The 20,697-nt window shown below is 40.8% G+C and overlaps 2 protein-coding genes across 3 annotated transcripts in view; one reads left to right on the top strand and one right to left on the bottom strand.

Moving 5' to 3' along the window:
* Positions 1–20,697, bottom strand: part of hip1 (huntingtin interacting protein 1) — a 78,656-nt gene that overhangs the window by 37,806 nt on the left and 20,153 nt on the right. The window lies entirely within an intron of this gene.
* baz1b (bromodomain adjacent to zinc finger domain, 1B) lies at positions 217–11,277 on the top strand. Of its 2 annotated transcripts, none has more exons than XM_055226212.1 (22): positions 217–506; positions 586–1,042; positions 1,776–1,892; positions 2,347–2,491; positions 2,632–2,824; positions 2,912–3,033; positions 3,166–3,363; positions 3,433–3,594; positions 3,667–4,942; positions 5,022–5,204; positions 5,281–5,419; positions 5,502–5,668; positions 5,796–5,916; positions 5,990–6,088; positions 6,200–6,377; positions 6,457–6,645; positions 6,747–6,894; positions 7,284–7,434; positions 8,136–8,248; positions 8,621–8,745; positions 8,808–8,914; positions 9,090–11,277. In XM_055226212.1, the coding sequence occupies exons 2-22, from the start codon at positions 924–926 to the stop codon at positions 9,712–9,714; spliced, it is 4,677 nt and encodes a 1,558-aa protein (XP_055082187.1). In that variant the 5' UTR covers positions 217–506; positions 586–923; the 3' UTR covers positions 9,715–11,277. The 2 variants fall into 2 exon arrangements, with proteins under 2 accessions (XP_055082187.1, XP_055082188.1); XM_055226213.1 differs by having other exon boundaries at positions 218–506; positions 5,799–5,916.

A 20,697-nucleotide genomic window follows, 5' to 3' on the forward strand; every position in this document is an offset into this window, starting at 1 on the left:
ATTTGGTTTTGTTCTTATTACATAAACTCTAGATGTAGTCATTATCCCAGCTCTCAGTGGTAGTCACCTGACCTTCATCCACTGATGCATAATCATCAGTGGGGCAGAGCTACGATTTAGGGGATGGACTTTAATGGAAATAGGCAGACAAACGTAGCCAATCAGTTACTGGCGCCTCTCTATTTTCGAAGGGCGCTAAAACCAGTGGGCCAATCCTTGTCGAGGGTGGGCGAGGCGAGCCAAAGACGCGGCTTGCTGCCGGGGAAACCGAGTGGTGGGTACGCGAATTGTGCCGGTGGACTGTGAAACTCCCGCCATTTCGACAAGGAATTAACCTTTTGATTGCACCGGGTAGCTTTCACCAACTGCATACCTCGTGGGTTGTCACAGCGAGAAGTGACAGTTTTGATGTAACAACAACAACAACAACAACAACAATTAATTGATCACGAAAGAGTAGACCTACTTTTACAGCACTTGGATTACACGGCGCGCCAGACCTCTCGGTAAGAAGCCGCTATTGCCGCTAGTTTGATTTTTGTTCGCGTGCTTTTAGTTTCCTTTACGGATTCTCAAACTTTCCAGGTTATTCAAGAAATCAAGCCGGACATAATCTTACTAACAGAGAGTGTATATAACCAACTAATAGTCACTCCAAAAGGACAAGAGGATGTGATGAAGCAAGTGGTGAGAAGAGCTCTGTTATTGTTTTGCAACGAGATAGCAATCCAGCCTGCTAACCGACGAGCTAACTAGCAGCTACACGTTGAGCCTGCTGCCGGTAACGTGAGCCGTGTTATCATCTGACGTCTGTGTGCTGGACTTTTGGATAAATGTGTGGATCATCTAACCGCACCCTACTGAATTAGATTGTTAAATAAATTGACTTGGACGTTGGTGGCCGTGTCATCTTTGGATGTACGATGGCGCCGCTATTGGGCCGGAAACCTTACCCGCTAGTGAAACCGCTAGCAGAGCCACCAGGCCCGGGAGAAGAGGTCTACATTATCGAGCACAGCAAGGAGGCCTTCAGGAACAAAGAGTATCCTTCACATTATGCCGCTGATTCTCATTGTAGCTATACAGCGCACACAAAACGCTTGTAATTCCAGTCCAAACCACTCTTTTCACCTCGGTTACATTAGACAGGGGTGTAAGTGACTACCTGATTCATTGTTGCCTTACATTTCACTGTTTCTGACACCTCCTTTTCATTGGATAACATGCTAGCATTTACAGTTCTTAGCTAACTTTCAATACATCAGTGTGGCTTTACATGAGGTTTTACTTTATATGTTAGTTGTTTTTTACGCACTTTGAAACGTTCACTCAAATATGATGTAGATGTTTTTTGCTGCGTTCATGAGTTTATTATGGTGCTGCTGACAGCTAACAGGGCTAGCACACGCTTTGCTAATATTGGCATTTGTCACAATAGCCCTTAGCATGCCTGCCCCAAGCATCGCTCAAGTGTACACTGAACACTGACTCTATAAGTTTATGTTTAAAAAAACAAAAGGAAAAAAAATCATCTGCATAAATGTATTCTCTGTCCTATAAAAAGAATCACATAGTGTATTTATATACTAATATTACTTATTATGTAATTCATGTTTTATCTGTAAGATGTGCACCATTGCTATCGTAAATAAATGTGCCCATGCACTTTAGGGTACCTTTTTATTATTCAGATGATTGGTAGAATTGTGTTGTTGAAGATCAGAACAAGGAAAATCTAGTGTTTTTGCTTTGTACCTTAACTAAATACTTCTCAGGGAATATGAAGCACGTCTAGAGCGGTATAATGAGCGCATCTGGACTTGCAAAAGCACGGGAAGCTCTCAGTTAACACACAAAGAAGCATGGGAGGAGGAGCAGGAGGTCACTGAACTGTGAGTAACAACACTGTACAGTACACCCTTTTAATTATTCAGGCGGCTCACTTTTAAATGTCTGTTGATTGTACATTTGTACAATCTTCTGCAGACAAATATTGCCATTTTATCAGTGTTTACATTGTTTTACATGGACCTATAGTTCTGGCACTCTGTCTTTTTATATACAAAAAAACAGTCATCAAAATTTAAGTATAAACTGTTTATGTTTTGGCATCTTGATCTTAATGAAGGTGTTCATGGCCCTCTGGCCTTTCTGACAACTGTAATTACAATTTTAATACTAACCCTGTAATTGGTTATGAGACCTCTAGTGGCCACTCTTGCTCTGCTGATATAACTTATTATGTAATGGGTATCTACTTCCTATACCTGTGTTTGAGAAATATCTCTCAGGCAACAATACTATAGTCTAGACTATTATTACAATTCATGAGACTTATACTTCCAGGCTGCAGGAAGAATATAACAGTTGGTTTGAGAAACCAATCTTGGAGATGGTCCACCACAACACTGTGTCTTTAGACAAGTTGGTTGAAATGGCATGGATGGAAATACTAACCAAGTATGCTGTTGGCGAAGAGTGTGACTTCCTGGTAAGTTTTCTAATTTATTACATATGTTTGAACCAACATTCTTTGTGCATTGAACCTTAATCAGTTAATCAGTATTTTGAAAAAAATCTATGCCTCAAAGTAGTTGTTTTGGCATGTCATTTACTTTTTTTTTTTTTCAGGTGGGAAAAGACAAAACTTTGAGAGTGAACATAATCAAGATTCACCCTTTAGAGAATCCAGAAGGGGAAATGGGTGATAAAAAGCTTGAGGGCGCCTGTGATTCTCCATCAAGTGACAAAGAGAATGCCAGTCAGGAGAATCAGAGGAAAGAGCCTTCTTCACGAGAAGAGGAGATTCGGAGGGAGAGCCTGAGTATGTATTGTGTTGGGAGCTTATTACTGTGTAGGCAGTATTGCGTGCATTTGTTGTCTTATTATAACAAGTTCTATTTACTGTTAGGTGATAGGGCTCGCAGGTCACCAAGAAAAGTTCAAACTACAGTCAAAGAAGAAAAGAAGAGATGGGTAATGCCCAAATTTCTTCCTCACAAATATGACGTGAAGTTAATCAACGAGGACAAGGTTTGTTGTTTTGGTTGTCTTTAAAATATTGTTAAATGTTGTTAAATTGTTGAATGTTTTCTTCATGGGTTTCACCAGAACATCTACATAGTTTTAAATATGTATTTATATTATATATATATTTTTTTGCAGGTGATCAGTGATGTTCCAGCCGACAGTCTTTTTAGAAGCGAGCGCCCACCAACCAAAGAGATAATCCGCTATTTCATTAGGCATCATTCTCTGAGGTTGGGCACAAGTGACAGTGCCCCCTGGGTTGTTGAGGATGAATTGGTGAAAAAATTTAACCTGCCAAGTAAATTTAGTGACTTTCTTCTTGATCCACAAAAGGTAATTTTTCTAGTTATTTGTCAGTCTTCCATTATATGGCTGTCCCCAGCTAATAGGTGTGATTTATAGTTCTTAGCAGAGAATTCATCTGCAAAGAGAAAAAGCTTGTCATCGCCAGAAGGAAAGCCAAACAAAAAGTTGAAAACTCCCACTAAACCTGGAGAAAATTCAGCAAATGAGAAGAAAAAGAAAAAAACTCCCCTCAGCCCCACTATTCTGGGCCACATGCAGGTTGGTGTTGACTACAGCGTATATTTCAATCAAAGATTAGATTTAATTTTTAACTGCCATTTTTATTTCTAGAAAATTAAAGTGAATGGCTCTCCTCTGAAGGTTAAAAACTCAGGTACTCCTAAAAAAGATGGCAAAGGTTCAACTCCTTCTACTCCAAAATCAGGGAAAAAATCTGAAAAGAAAGATGGGAAGAAATCTGGAAAGAATGTCCTTAAAGTGTCCAAGAAGGATGGTAAAGCAGGACCAAAAACACCAAAGATGAAGCAAATGACACTGCTGCATCTTGCCAAAAGTAAACCGGCCGGAAGTCCAAAGAAAAGACCTCGAAGCTCTGTCACTGCAAGTCCCAAACTTGGCAGGCCTTTACACCCAGTGGCTCTTCGTCTTGTGAGATATTATAAGGAACACAAGGGTAAAGAGGACAAAAAACACTTTCTTTCTACACTCATTTCTATGGCTGCCAAAACATTGTCAGAAGATGAACGCAATCGTCTGCCCGAGGAGGTTAAGGCTTTGGTGCAGAAACGTTGGGATCTATTGGAGCAAAAGAGACGCTGGGCAGCCATGACAGATGAGGAGAAGAAGGAAGAAACAAAGAGGAGACGACAAGAACTTAATGAGAAGATGCGAGAGAAAGCCAAAGAGAGGCGCGAGAAAGAATCCCGTAGATTTGAGGACCAAGAGATCACAGATGGCAAGACGCTTCCTGTATTTAAACTTGTAGACATGCCAGAAGGATTGCCAAATGCTCTCTTTGGTGAGATTGCGATGGTTGTGGACTTTCTCAGTTGTTATGCAGGGCTTCTAATGCCGGATGACCAGTATCCTATAACTGCTGTAGCCCTGATGGAAGCTCTGGCAGGGGATACTCTGGGATTTCTTTACCTGAATCGTGTGTTGGTAGCTCTTCTGCAGACTCTTCTTCAGGACGAACTGGCAGAAGGCTACAGCGAGCTGGATATGCCATTGTCAGAAATCCCCCTCACCATGCACTCTGCATCAGAACTGGCCCGATTGTGCCTACGGCCCTCTGATACTCACGGAGAGGAGAGCAACCAGGGTTCTGAGGACTCTGCCACTGTGTCGGGCTACGATGATGTGGTGAGCAGTGAGTTCTTAGAAAAGCTTGAGACGGTGGAAGTGTTTGAACTCAGCCCAGAGGAGAAAGTCAACCTTCTTGTAGGACTATGTCACCGCATTCTTATGACCTACTCAGTAGAGGACCATGTAGATTCAATGCAGCAACGAGCAGCAGAATTGTGGAAGGAACGCCTGGCAATGCTCAAACAGGTCAACGATCAAAAGAAAGCTGAGAAGCAAAAGCGCAAGGAGTTGGATGATAAAGGTTTGTGATCACAAACATGTAACGGTGACAATTAATTTAAAGAATGTATCCTGAGATAATAACTTTTATTTGATTTTAGGTAAAGAAGATGGGGGGGCAGGAAAAACTGACAAGAAAAAAGAAGGTGTTGCCAAGACTGACCGCAAAAGTGATGTAAAAGCAGAGCCTCAACCAGAGGACCTGATCAGTTTAGTGAAGAGCAGGCGGCTGATGGCTGCACAGGCCAAGAAGGAAAAGGAAGAAATGGATCGTCAGAACAAAGGTAAACTTGTTTCTAATCATATAGCATCGTTACATTGTGCAAATATGACTTGAGTGTGAGATATGAACTTGTTTAGAGCGGATGGAGAAGGAAGCAGAAGAGGAACGGGTACGGAAACAAAGGGCTTCAGTGGAGAAGTCCTTCCAGGAAGGCATCACCAAAGCCAAACTTGTATTACGTAGAACACCTCTTGGTACAGACAGAAATCACAACAGGTCTGCTCTGTTACACTATGTGTACATGGTATCCATGGTACATGATGAAGGACATTATTTTAAATTGTTTATCTTTTTTCAGATACTGGCTGTTCTCTGATGTGGTACCTGGTCTTTACATTGAAAAGGGTTGGGTGAACGATAGCATTGACTACAGCTTCACCCCTCCCCCTGAAGAAAAAAACCCAGCAGAGTCTGAAACAGAAGGCAAGGATGATACTGGCTCTGATCAACCCAAGGATTCACAAGGTATACCTCAGTATAGGCATATAATATAACTCAGAGTAGTTTGAATTTAAACATAATTGTGTTACACTTGCGTTTACTCTTTGTTCATTTTACTTGAAAGTTGCTGACAATTTCCTTCCATTTACAGCAGATGAAAAGGATGATAGCAGCATAGATGGTGCTGTTACTGAAACAGGCCTGCAAGGGGCAGCACCTGCTGCTGAAGTCTGTTTGGAAACGACCTTTCCAAAGCAAGGGCAAAACCTATGGTAGGGGTCCGGCCTTCTCTCTTGTAAGTGTTGGGGTTTCTTGTTGATTGATACAAATGCTTTGCCTGTACAGGTTTATATGTGACAACCCTGCTGAACTTGAGGAGCTGGTGGAGTCTCTTCATCCTCAAGGTGTAAGGGAGAGTGCACTGAAAGCGAAGATACAAAAGAGGTGAATACATTAACTATTTAATACATTTCTTGAACGGCGTGTGTTCAAAATGGGAATATGCATATTCTTTGGCTAATCATTCACACATTTTCCTGTAATACTTTGCAACAGTTACCAGGATATCCTCCACTCCATCTATCTGACCCGCAAGGGAAAGACTGGCCTCCGAAGCTGTGATGGCCATGAAGAATTGCTCAAGTACCTACGCAGTGACATCCTGGAGGTAGCTTCGCGACTTCAGAAGGGAGGCCTTGGATACATGGAAGATAATGTTGATATTGAAGAACAGGTGATTCAACTAGTTTAGAATGACAGAAACCCTTATATTTGTCCATTATTGATCAATGAAAATTCTCTCTTGGGCACAGTTGCAAAAGATAGAACAACTCAAAGACTTTGGAGAGCTGATCATTACTATTCAGTCATGTGTCATCAAGAAGTTCCTCCAGGGTTTCATGGCCCCCAAACAGAAGAAGAAGAAAAAGCAAGATACTGAAGAAAACAGTAGTAAGGTGGAAGAAGTAAATGAGGAGAAGAAACTGGCTGAGGAAGCGAGGGTAAGGGCGAAGACAGTGACGTACAGGGCCGTGACTAAAGCCTATACATTTCTCCCTTACTTCCACTGTATTTTGTAAAAAAAATTTTTTTTTACTTTAAGGTGGCATCTGCTGTTGAAAAATGGAAAACTGCAATCCGAGAGTCTCAGACCTTCTCCAGGATGCATGTGCTGTTGGGAATGTTGGATTCTTGCATCAAGTGGGACATGTCGGCTGAGAACGCCCGCTGTAAAGTCTGCCGCAGGAAAGGTAAACTTTATCCTGATTTGACACAGGCTGACATGAGGGAAGGACTTAGGCCATTGATAACTATGCATATTATGTATGTATTTATATGTACAGTAGCAAGGGAAGAGCAATTCCTTTTCTCAAGCAGTATTTTGCCTTTTTGTCTAGCGCGCAAACAAAGCCAGTGTGTGGTGAAGCTGATGGAGTGTCATGACAAGCATAGTACAGGAGAGTCTAATAGTGTCAGACAGGCCATCATTCAGCAGCAGTGTCAGAAACCGCCAGGTGAAGCTGTCACAAGAGACCAGGCAAACTCTCAGCTGTTTGTTAGCATCTATAGGGAAACAGACCTGAAATGAAATCCACTGAACTGTGTACTCTTGACACTAATGTCTCCTGCACTTCTCCAGGTGATGATGAGAAACTCATTCTCTGTGATGAGTGCAACAAGGCCTTCCATCTATTTTGCTTGCGACCAGCGCTATATCGTATTCCTGTGGGTGAGTGGCTGTGTCCAGCTTGCCAACCCACAGTGGCTCCCAGACGTGGCTCCCGCTCGAGGTATGAGGACCCATCCAATGTTCTGTATTTTGCATTACTTGGCCATAGCTTTATTGATCCACAAGGAAAATTAGGTGGACACTGTACCTCACACATGACAATGTAATAACAAAGAGCAAGAATTAATGATACTTTAATTATTTCAAATTTTATAAGCAAAGATATTTGTATAGGTATAAATATTGTATATTTACTGTATTTTATATTTAGGATATTTACATGATGTGGGGTAATAGATAATAGAGTTATCAATTACATTAGGGCAGTGGTTCTCAAATAGTGGGGCCAACAATCATCCCGCTTTGTAAATGTCACTTAAAACAGCAAGCACTGAGCATCATATATAAATTACTTGTTTTAATTTGATATTTATTTAATTTTAATGTATTATTTTGATATTTATTTAATTTTAATTTATTAATTTGATGTTTATTTAATTTTTTTATTTGATATTTAATTAAATTTCATTATATCATTTCATTAATTTTATTTTTTCAGAGGGGGGGGCACGAAATGTTTTCTTCTTTATAGGGGGGGCATGATAGAAAATAATTGAAGCACTGCATTAGGGGAAGTTGTACAGTTGTCTGGAGTATGATGTGAATGTAGTCCTGTATCGTTCACTATGGGAGGAAGGCTGTAGAAGCCTCCTATGCCCCTCTATTGTGATTAGTGAAATGTAACTGAAATTTTTGTTCCAGAAACTATAATGAGGATGGAGAGGATGATGAAGATGAGGAAGAGTCTGAAGAGGATGACTCTGAGGAGGAAGAGGATGACTCTGACAATGACTACAAGGCCATGGGCCACAGCTGTAAGTGCCACAAATTAAGTTTGATGCCCTTACTTGTTTGTTTTGTGGTGACAAGTCAGTGACCTACAAGGAAAGTCACACCAAATTTTCTGGATTTATAAAAGTGGGTTTTGGAATGAGGGGAATGTAAACTCCCTTTTGTATGTGTTCTCATGTAGGACATCTCGGGTTTAGTCTTTTTCAAACCCAGATTCACTCTGGTTTCACTCAAAGTATGTGGCAGGATGATCCCTGCTTTCAGATTAGGGCTCAACTCATAGCCTTATTCTTTGTTGCATCTAATCAGTATTGACTTACTACGTACAGGCCTTTTATGGATAATAATTCCACGCAGAAAATATGTTAATCCTGACTTTGTTTTTCTATTCCCAGTACGACCAAGGAAGAAAACTAAACAGTCCTCATCTCGATCTAAAAGTTCAAAAAGTAAGCCTAAGAAGTCAAATAGTGTCAAGAAAAAATCAGGTCCATCCAGTCCTGCAGATATTGATGAATTGGTAAGAATACGGTTCACATTTTGTTTTACTTCATAGTTGCTCAAACCTGTTTTTTTTCTCAGGTTCGTCAAAGTTCTCAAACCGGAGCACGCAGGCAACGACTGGAGTTGGAGAAATGTGAGGAAATCCTCAAGAAGCTGGCAAAGTTCCGATACAGCTGGCCTTTCAGGTAAATGAACCACATGATACAATAGTTCTTTATCTACATCTTTTATAAATGTAGAGTCATACTTAAACTCCCCAAAAATAAGTAGTATTAGTATTGTACATCTTAAATATTATTTAATCTGCTTTCCAAGTTAAATGTCAAACTGATCCTTGGATCTGTAATCCTAATTTCCCAGAGAGCCTGTGTCGGCAGAAGAGGCTGAGGACTACCTGGACATCATCTCCCAGCCCATGGATTTTCAAACAATGTTTGGAAAATTCAGTGACGGTACATACCACAACACACAGGAGTTTGTGGAGGATGTGAAACTAGTGTTCTCCAATGCTGAGGAGTACAATCAACAGGGCAGCACAGTGCTCTGCTGCCTGGCCAAAACAGAGCAGGCCTTCACTGAGCTCCTCCAGAAGCTGCTGCCTGGCATCAACTACCTCCGCAGGCGCTCTCGCAAGCGGGTCACCAAAGCTCCAGAGACGTCTGATGAGGAGGAAGAAGAAGAGGAGGAGGAGGAGGAGGATGATGAGGAAGAAGAAGAGCCCCCACGAAAGAAGATGCAAAATGGAAAGGCCAATGGGAAGAGGAGCCGAGGCAGGAAGCGTGAGGAGATTGAAAGTGAGGAGGATGAGGACGACGACACTAGTAAGAGGAGGAGTGCACGGAACTCTGGGAAGAAGCGGTACAAAGAGCAGGACAGTGATGACGAGCGGGACTCCCGTAGAACTCGTAAAAGGGCAACTCGTGTGGATGCCAGCAGTGATGAGGAGCGACCCAACCAGCGACATTCCAAGAGGCTCAGGCGCTAAATTTCAGGGTGATGTTTTTGTTTTCTTGCTTTAAAGCTAGTGTCCAGCTCTTATTCAAAACTAAGAGGAGCTGTCAATCCTCCCTGTCGCACCAGCAGGACTTAATTGTGTTTTTGAATTTCTGTTCATATTTTGAGATAAAAGAAAAATTTATATTTGTAACATGTTTTAATATCAGTGGATTTTTTTTTCCAACAAATGTTTTAAGATAATAAGATAATTAGACACTTTGATATGGATCAGTGATCCAGTTAAGAGACGCCTTTAGCTGGAAACATGTAAAAAGTAGGAGGACGTGTTAACATTTGGATACACCAGTCCAGCCATTTTACCTTATTGGCAGCCAGGTAGCCCAAACAGTGAAACCTCTATCAGCCACAGCTCTTTCCATTTGTATGTCACCACAAAATACTTAAATGTGTCACTGTTTATCCTGTGAAGCCAGTTTACTCTTAACTCCATAGTGTTGTCACTATGTATTATGTTTTGAGTTCAAGATGATACCAGTAGATTCAAAATAGATTTGTAGTGCTCTACTTTTGCACTTAAAGTTTAAATTCAAACTTGAACTTTTACACATTCACAAATTGGGTTGTTTTTTCAGGGCTTATTGATGTCATATTACTGTGTCGTATGTTAAGTTTGAGACTATGTGGAGCTGGCCAGCCTCTGCTCTGTAGTGCCTGGTCACTACAAACCTGTACCTCAAAGCACTATTTTGTCTTCAGTGCATTTACAGTATATTGTGCCAGCAGTTGCAACAATTGTGTGCAACGTCTGTAAACAGTTTTAAACACATTTGGTTTCTTTAAATGGGCATTTTCATATTTCTATTGAACATATTGTAAAATAAATCACATCTTGATCACATTTAATCAATGCCAGATTTCAGCAGGGCATGTGAGAACGTTGCACATCTGAATTAACATGCTAGTTTCACATACAATAGCCACTGACCATAAGGATGCAGTGGACATCTCTTCAGAATTGCCACTAGGTGGTGCTCTGGTTCAACACCAAACTGATGTCTGTAGGTTACCATGTCAACACTAAGACTGACTGTGTGAAACATCCAATTATGCTTCAGCAGTTCATTCAGAGCTGATTTTAATTTGAGCTCAGTGGTGGTATATATCTGAAAGGCAACCGCATGTGCACTACTTGTGCTGTTGTCTCTAGTCGCTCTCTGAAGAGGTCTCCTTGTCCCATGTCAGTGTGAATTTAGTTTTGGTTCAGATTCCATAATTTATTCATAATCATTGTTTATCACTGCTGAGAACAGGTTGATATGACTGCCACTCTCAAAAGTGAGACCTCTCTGTAAATGCTTTCTTTATTAGTGAAGGAGCTACAAAAGTCTTTTACACCTCCTTTTATATATATTTATAGTCTCTGAAATAGGGGTTGGGCTGGGTCATGTGTTCAAAAATACACAATAAAGCCTATGGATGAACAGTAGTTCTCCTTGGCTCTCTGTGTCAAGCTGATGTCACTGCCATCTGAAAAACTTTGGACAGATCCAACTGATGTCTTTTACTTTGTAATAAAATATCAGTGCTTTTAGTTTTGTGTGGATTGTTTTTCTGAATATACAATATTATTTATGAAAGGAGGAAATAAAACTGTAAATGTCTCCTGGGACCATTCCATCTGCAGACCCACTCATTACAATATACATCAAGCTAATTGTGTGACCTATAAGCTGTTTAGGCCTTGCAGGTGTTTTCAGGTATCCCCTGAAGTCCCCAAGCTGACCAAGGGATGGAGTGGGGACCCACATCTACGTTAATCTCAGTAAGTCCTTCTTAAAAGTATACTTACCGGTGCATTTCTGGTGTGAATTGTGCTATGTGCTTGTCTCCATGGAGACTTTATGTTCCACAATATAAGATTTGCATTGATTGTTTTTTTAACTGAAAAATACATTGAGATTTGACTTGGGCTGGTGGTATCACCTGCTTGTCTCCATGAGGATAAGTATATTTAAAGCTACCATCTGCAAATGCAACTTCTGTGACCAGTAGATGAAAGATGTGAAACCTGTTACGCCCTCCCTTCTCCTGGCCTTTGTTTAGGCTCACCTAGGCCCTTTCCAAATCCAATTTCTCCTACCTTTTCTTTTCCACTTCTACTAACTCCTCACTGAAGGCTCCTGAGTGGAGGTTCCTTCATTAGAGCGCTCGGAGCTTTGGCTTTTGTACACACTCCCCTTATGGGAGAGCCATGCCCCTTTGCACAGCCCACAACTGACGCAAAGGTCAGCTTTATATTTTGATGCAATAACAATATATGCTTTCAGTCTCGCAGTGGAGAAATACACTTGCTGTGTCAGCTCTTAATGTTAAAATATGTAAAATTTATAAAACATAAAGCATTTAAGATGCAGTATTTCATCGAAAAATCATGGTGACTTTAAAGACATGTCACAATCGGGCCTATTAAATTATTTGATTTACAGTAACGGAGTACAAATATAAAACAAGTGCATTTCAGGTGCAGATCCACACCCCACACCTAACTCAAACTTGGTACCAATAAATGTTTCATTTCTAAAAGTCTAAATAACCATAGAACTAATGCTGTTGGTGCGTCTTGCATTATTGGGCTGCTCTCTGCTGTTACACACACCTGTTAAGTCAGCTCTGATGCTGACTCGCTCTGAAGGAGCTGATAAGCCACTTCTCGTCACTGCTCACTCTGTTAAGGACAGCACTTATTGTAGAAATTCCTTCCCCAGAATGTGCAGAATGAGGATTAGTGTGAAGGAAAAGAAAGAGGAAGCGGTTTTGGAAAGGGCCCTGTGTTCTCTGGTCTTTCGTCAGGCTAAAGCTGGCCCACTATCAGACAGAAATAACGTAGATAACATCTAGTGGTAGTTTGTGAGAATATAACAGGGCTGGGTCTAATTACAGATGGTAGCTTTAAAGCCATAACCTATTGTGAAATATTATAGGCAAAGTAATAAGTCTACATGGAGACAAGCTGGTGGCATACCCTCCACCAGAAATGTTAGATAGCACTATAACTTTTCTATGCAGGTGTGGACCCTTCACAAGAAATATGAACTTTAAAATAACCATATGATATTAAGCATGAGCTGCAGCGAATAGGCTGAAAAACACAATACTTTATTTAATATAAAGAAAATGTAAAATGATAAAGCTCAAACAATACTGTTCATTTCTTTCATTGAAAGATATAGTGGTCAATTATCGTAACATTGTCACAATAAAAAAAAAAAAATAAAAAAACATGGCCAGATTTACATTTAAAATATCCCCAAAAATGTCAATCTATGTAAATAACTCATACTGATGGCAGAATGAGAACTTATGTCCTTCTCATTATTTTTGTTTTGAATAATTTTATTATCATTATTAAATTACACCACATCATGCCCGTAAGTTCTGTAATATTCCCCCAGCAAAACACAAGAATTTAAAAAAAATTATCATTTTTTTCATCTGCATTAGCATAGACGTCAGATCATTTCAAAGATGAACTTATATTCAACTTTCTCCAAGTTATCCTCACAAGATTCTGCATATATTTGAAACATTAATATAAAATACAATGCCATACACATTTTAAAAACTTAGTCTTGGGGGTTTTCCAGTCTCATAAAAACAAGTCTGTACATCCTACGCACCAAGTTAATCACACAAGCATCACTCCCCTGCAAAGTCAAAGCAATGGCTGAACAAGCATGTGCGGAGGGGGAAGGCACAGTTAAAAATATAGGTAGGAACTATTGTGCTTGGAGATTGGTGTCCAGATTGTAAGTAAGGGGGGACAGGTTGGAGCAGGTTCAACAGCAGGTGCTTTCACTCCATAACAAGCAAACAGAGGCCATATGTGCATAGACTAAACTTTGAACTGATTGGGGCTGTGTGTGACCTGAGTTTGCATGGGCAGCAACCCACCCAGCAAATATTTACTCCAGGCATAAGGCAGAGCCAGGGGGTAGACATGGGAAGAACTTAAAATGTAGTGTTTTTTGGTGATCATTTTTTTCAATTTACAATATATGCTTATAGTAAAGTGCAACTGGTGAGATGAAACATTAAGCTAAAAATCTATTTAAAACGATGCACTAGGCTAGATGCACTAGGCAAGTTTTCTGGTGGAGGTCTTTGCCCCCTGCTGGTGGAGGGTCTGCCCCCTGCTTGTCTCAGTGGAGATGTTATTGCTTTGCCTGGAATGTTACACTGTATGGCATTGCACATATCCATCTCCAGGGAACCAAGCAACTGGTACCATCAGGTTACAGGTTAGATCTGTGGTGAGTCGACCCTACTCACAGTAAGAAGGCATGTTTTTCAAAGTATTTTTGAGCTATAAAAACATCTTTAGTTAAATAAATGCAAGATGCGTTTGTTTATGTTGTTATTAATAAAGGAAAAGCCATAACAATTTCATGGAGACAAGTGAGTGGCGAATTCTCCACCAGAAAAGTTACAAAATGCACCTTTAAGAATGACTACAAGTTGCATTTTGACAAAGTCCCACTGACACATGCAGCACGTCAACTCTTCTTGAGTATGTGAACTAAAGTCAAACTATGTCACAACATGGCATCCTTCAAAACAGTCAGAAACGCAGCGAACACGAAAAACACAAAGCAGGATGTGGTGAACAGATTGACATAAGTGACATAATCATTCAGGGAATAGTGGCCTCAAAGCAACATGGTCATGCCCTAAATATTTCTCTCCTTTCTGTTCTATGATTACAAATGCATTATTCACAAAAACAGAGCCTTCTCCCCCACTACTTTTCAGTGATGTGCGTCCACTGCCTTTGATGATATAACCAAAGTAAGATGGGGAAGAAGAGGGGAGTGTAGAAATGGAGGAGTTCAGAGGATGGCTCATCTCCTGGGAGTGCACGGTGCTCATCCCACCGGGGCTTCTGCTCACATCTAAAACAGTCTGATTCTCCTGCATTTACATATCACTCATGTATGATTTCTGACATACTTGCAGACAGACAGAGCCAGAATCAAGCTCTGTCTAGCTTTCAGTCTAGAGAAGGTATTAAAGGCAGGCAACATGCAACCAAAATAACTGCAGCCTAATACATATTTTTAATTGACATATTCAAAAGCCATGGGTTAAAAATGAGCCTACCTGAAATAAGATAACCTCAACACCATTCTTTTTTTTTTTTAAGTCATGGATAGTGATGTGGCAGCCATAACAACTGGATAAGAGTACCCTACTTAAAGGGGAATGAAAGGCAGTCAAACTTGTAGATGAAATAAATGGATTGAGGCCTCTATCATCTTCAGATCTCACGTAGCGTACGAGCAGCCTCCTTATGCAACATACATGTTCTATTGACCTTATTCTTCCCCGCCTACATTTGCGGTAAATGCAAGTAAATTTGGGAAAAGTTTTGCCTCTAAAATATGATATAACGTAAGTTAATTTGTACAAAATGTTCAATGTTAACAAGTGGACACTGCACCAATTCTCTGGGAGACTTTAAAATGGCTCTGTAGCTTTATAAAACATATTTGCTATCAAGATCAGCAGCCCCATGCAAAATAATACAACCTGAATTGAAGGCAACTTCCAAAATAAGGTGAATTGGCTCATAGCGCAGCCAGTAGCCTATATAGTTGTATAGCCTATTGAGTAGGCTAAGGAGTTGTTTGAGTGAGAAGTACCCAGTGATGAGCTCAGAGTAGAGATGCTGCTCCTCTACTTTGAGTGGATCAATTGAGGTGATTTATTCATCTTGCCTCCAGGACGTCTCCCCAGGGTGCAGTTTTCCAGTTCCAGAACCGGAGGTGTCATTGCGAGGAGGCCTAAGGAGCAGGGAAATGTGTCCTGTCACTGTGAGAGCAGAGAAAGTCAGGGCAAAACACTGATATCTCCCTTACTTGGTCTCAGATATCTTTGGTTATTACTTGTAATCACTGTTCCCTCCAAGCTGCGCGCGTGCGCAATTGCGCACTGCTGACACGGTCTCCGCGCACAGAAAATCTGTGCTGCACACAAAAAAATCGAACCGGAGTTGAAAATAAAATAAACACACAACAATTCATTCTGCGCTATTTTTCAATGTGAGTTAGTGAGTGTGACCGGGGACGAGCTGCTCCAGACAATTATGTGATTCACATACGTATTTGCGCAGCTTATCCACGCCATTGACAGGCTCCTCATGCGCCGCTACCAGAGTTTTAGCCGATGTGGCCGACGTGGAGTGAAAACTCACTGATGATTCTAAGTGTTTAACCCCTTAATGTTCCGACGGCCCGCCCTCGGGCAAAGATCCACGCGTAAAATTACGCGCGCGTAATTGCGTAAATTTGCGCACTGTTTTGCAGCATTTTTTTAGCGTTTTAAACATGACGAAACGGACAAAACAAAGGAAGTACGCGACCGAGGACACTGTGGATGTTTGTACAAGTTAAACTAGAGGCATCTCGGACCCGGAGCGGTTCGTGGAACCGAGTGAAGATCTCATGGTGGACTGAGGAGCAGAGGACCTTATGTTTTGATGGACTGGATGCTGTTCCTGATCGGTAAGCGTGGTTTATTCTGCTATTGACTTAATTGGGTCAATTAAGTCCCACACCACCACTTGGGCGAAGTGTCTTGCCTAAGGACACAATGACAGAAGTTGGTCCGAGCGGGACTCGATCCTCCAACCTCTGTCACAGAATGACTGTCACACTGTCACATGTACAGTGTATTTTTAGTTTCCAGTGTGTGTTTGTTTACATTTTGAAGTGTGTGTTTATTCACTGTTTGCAGTGTGTGGTTTGTAAATATATATTTATTTTGACCCATACCACTTGTTTTGAATATATTTTATATACAAATACACATTATATATTGTGTTTTGATATGATATGTAAATGTACAGTAATAGAGCAGCTGGGTGTGCAGATACAGATTCCTCTCAGTGTGTATTGGTCATTGAATACTGTCATTGGTTATGAGTTGTAAAAATCAAATAATCGTGTCACATACTGAAAAACAGTTACCAGACTGTCTCCCACACCACAGTAGGACAATCTCACTCAGTGCACAGCAAAAGCTTCACACAATGGCTTATACTCACAATACAAGTCAAAGCTTTATAATAAAAATGTTAAGTGTGTTTTCAACATTGGAGTTTACAGTTGGCTTGGTTTGGTTGGAAGCTCATGTTTTGCCACAGTTAAAATTAAATATTTATACTTCCAATAGCATTAACATACTACACAGTTCATGAGCAAGATTTTTGTCATTTTCATTGTATAAGTGGCTAAAGCAGTTAATTAAAAGTCTTATAACACAAATGTAAATGCGGTAATTTGATTCTTTTAATAAACCATTTAACTTGGATGGATGCGATGCAGCATGACCACAGTGCACAGGTCTGATGTTGCTCACAGTGGTCCATGGGACGCTCAGGGAGTTTGTCTGTTTGCTCAGACTCGTGAAAAATTAGAGGGAACATTGCTTGTAATAAAAATTTTCTTCTTAAATAGTTTGCCCTCTGACTTAGTTTGCCCAATTAACACTTTATTAATGCAACAGGAAATACATTTACTTAGCTTTACAGAACTAAAGCATGTAACTAGGCTAGTTAACATTGACGAGATAATACACGCTCAGCAACAAGCACTTTCACTCCACGAGAAAGACTGTCATTAGCTGAGTCGCTTTATCTTGTCTTGGATGGTTACAAATGAGGTAGGTAGCCTGATTAGCCAACTGACATGAGCAGAATAACTATTGCATTAACAATACGTAAATTTCTTTTTAACCTTTTCTTAAATATAGGTCTTATTTTATAGTACATTCACTGTTTAAATGCAGTAACAGTTTAGCTAACCAGAATTAGCAAATATTAATTCACCTCAAATTTATTAATGAACATGCCCCGCTTTCTTTGTGTGCCTCTAAAAATGCTAATCTTTGTATGTTTATGGTGTCTTCTTCTAAGCCTTTTTTTTTTTTTTTTTAAACTCAGACCACTAATAGCATAGGTGGACAAAACACGTTAGTCTTACATCAGATGCCCATCTTGTCTTGTTACCAGGTAAAAGAAAATACTATTGTGAAGAAGCTGGCGCATCACTTTCACAACCACCTGTCTACAGTTACCTTGCGTGGACAAGAATGTTTTTCCATACACACATGGATACAAAATAATGTAATTTTCAACTGTAAACTTCAATTTAGCAACATTTTAGAACAAAACTATAGCTTACAATGCCCTTTTCCCTCCAGATTAAACTTACGTGATGGTCTGGCTGCTGTCAGGGGTCATGTTTCTCTAGTGTGCATATGCCCAGTGACTAGTGAGGGGGATGCCAGCAATAAATAGATTAAAGGGCTGCCCCTATATCCACCCCTGAATCGCATCACCCTGCAGCTGTTCAGCTTGACTCAAGGAAAGGTTTTCAGTTTAATAAGAAACTGGGGGTGTAGAATGCAGTACAGTGCCATTGATGGGGGTGTGTAGGTCTCAGTGCCACCAGTGGAGTTGTTTATTTCTATTTGGGCATATGTAAATGTATGTGGTTGACCCTTGCATGTGCATGTGTCAAGGTGTGTTGTATACCTACTACAGTGTGCGTGAGTCCTAATGGGAAGCAGTCACTGGGTTGCTGACGGCTCCATAAAGGAGTCTTTGAATGGCTAGGCTCTGGTAAATTCATAGCAGATGTGAGGGAAAGAATATCCACCCAGGTTGAGTGGCCCTTCGCTGTAAAAGGCGACAGGAGCCCAATCCAGGGGAGGAAGAGGGACGGCAGACAGGAGCCAGGACACACACACACACACACACACACATTGGGTGCACTCCAATCGGCCATAGGGCAGATTTTTCCACCAATTTTTCCACAGATTTTATTTTTTAAAGAAGGTGTATCATGCTTTTTGGGAAGTATTTAGAATTAAACTATAACAAACGTAGCTCCTTATTGTATGCTGTTCATTATAAATCTCAAGATTCATGTAAAAACAACTGCAACACCTCGGTTTCAATTTTCTGAGCATTCAAGCCTTAAAAGCAGGACAATGCAGGATTACTCAAACATGCATACTATTTTGAGTAAGGTAATAAAGGGACATGGATGAATCTTTGACTCAGCTGTGTTCGTCTGTGGCAGGTTGTCCCTTCAGGTTCTGAGGCCAGGTGTCTGCTTCAAGGATGGCCTACCCTCTTTGGATCAAGCCCCCTGTTCCTTCAGAACGGCGGCCAGGCTTTTTATGCCACCTTCACTGGCTCGAATCAATGCCAGAGCAGCAGCAGGGAGAGACTGGCGCCTCAGCTCCAGTTAGCCTTGTCTCCATCTACAAGCACAGCCAGGTAACATATGAGAGCAGCTTTTTAACAAACACAGTCAGTAGTCATGGAGTTTCGAATGTTGCAATATTCACATGAAATAACCTGCTATTAGGCTGCTTTAGGGCTCTATCAACTTTTTTCAGTTTTATGTGTTCAGTTTCAATAACATATCACTCATCGCCTGTGAAAACCAAACTAAAAAAGTAACACAATTTCCACCATACTGGAATTTCCAAGATACAATGAAACTAAACCTGATGAATATGAAAAGTCCCTTGCAGTGTGTCAGCAAAAACAAACCCGGCTTTAATTAAAACACGTCTGGGAAATGCGTCACGTGGGAGCCATGATTGAGCCCCCTCGAGGTAATGATGGCAGATTGGTGGTAGATTTAGCTTTTATTACCTGCACTGCTATAAACAACATGTATGCACAATGAGCTTTTTTTTACTTAAAAGCCATGAATGAATTCTTTTGCCAGCTCATAAACCAGGCCCCAGCGCTTGTATCCGGGGGCCATTAGCAAACACAACATGAGCACAGTCACACTCGTAAACTGTGTCAGGGACCACAATGTGAAGCTGCAGCATCGTCAGGCAATACTCAAACAAAACAACAATGTAAAACAAAACAAGGATGTTTCCAAAGTTTTTAGAGCGGCATTGGTGTTCTCTCCTTTCTGTTCTATGAAAGGAGAGGCCCTACCTCTAAACGGCGGCGTTTAGAGGTCGGGTTGAACACCTTCAACCTCTCTACCTCCAGCCCCGGTTGTTTCTAGTTGTGTGTTCAGATGGTCCATGTGCTTTAAGCTGGTTGACAAAGATAATCTTACATGCAAGAGTGCTTCTGAAGAGTAAGCAGATTTTTCAGTGTTATGGTCTCCTGCATGTGTGGGGCACTTTGAGACCTGGAGTGTCCCATCTCACATAAAAAGCAAAAAAAGATATTCACAAGACCTCTAAACGTGTGAGATAGACAAACAAATTGCATTGATCCATTTTAAAACTGTATTGAGAGGACATATAGTTTTAAACAGAATAAATGATTTTTGGCATTGTGGATTTTTAGACCAGAAAAGGCAACAAAATAGATTTTATTTTTGTGTAGCCTCTATGCAAGTGTCATACATGATCCTTATTGCATTTTATGATAGACTTAGACTTTACTTTATTGTCAGCGGGGGGAGATTCCTTTCCACATACACAGGGCACATCTGACATATACACAGATAAACACCAAACATCACAGTCACATAAACACATTACAAAAACAGACATTATGCCTCAGCAGGGCCTGTTGTTTAAGAAGGCAATGGCTGCTGGGATCAGGCTTCTACCGAACCATGCCCTCCTGCACCTGATCGCCCTATACCTCCGTCCTGAGGGCAGAGGGATTAGATGGTCCTGGAGGGGGTGACTGGAATCCTGTATGATATAGTGACATATATTATATTTTATCTGCATGGGTAATTTTAAGATAGCAAAACTTGGGGGGTCTCCTTTCTATGGTATGTGTTGCTTTCTTTTTCCAATCAACACTGACATGAAGCTCAGGGAAAAGACTGAACAATGGGGGCTGGCCAGAGGGCATCGCTTTCACTTTTAATTAAAACTTCACACCCAAATAAATGTATCATGCCCACATATGGCCAGTGAAAAGAGCCTCAGGGGCCAGATGTTTGCCTTAGCA

The sequence above is a fragment of the Periophthalmus magnuspinnatus genome, chromosome 13 (assembly GCF_009829125.3).
Source record: "Periophthalmus magnuspinnatus isolate fPerMag1 chromosome 13, fPerMag1.2.pri, whole genome shotgun sequence".
Lineage (NCBI taxonomy): Eukaryota > Metazoa > Chordata > Actinopteri > Gobiiformes > Gobiidae > Periophthalmus > Periophthalmus magnuspinnatus.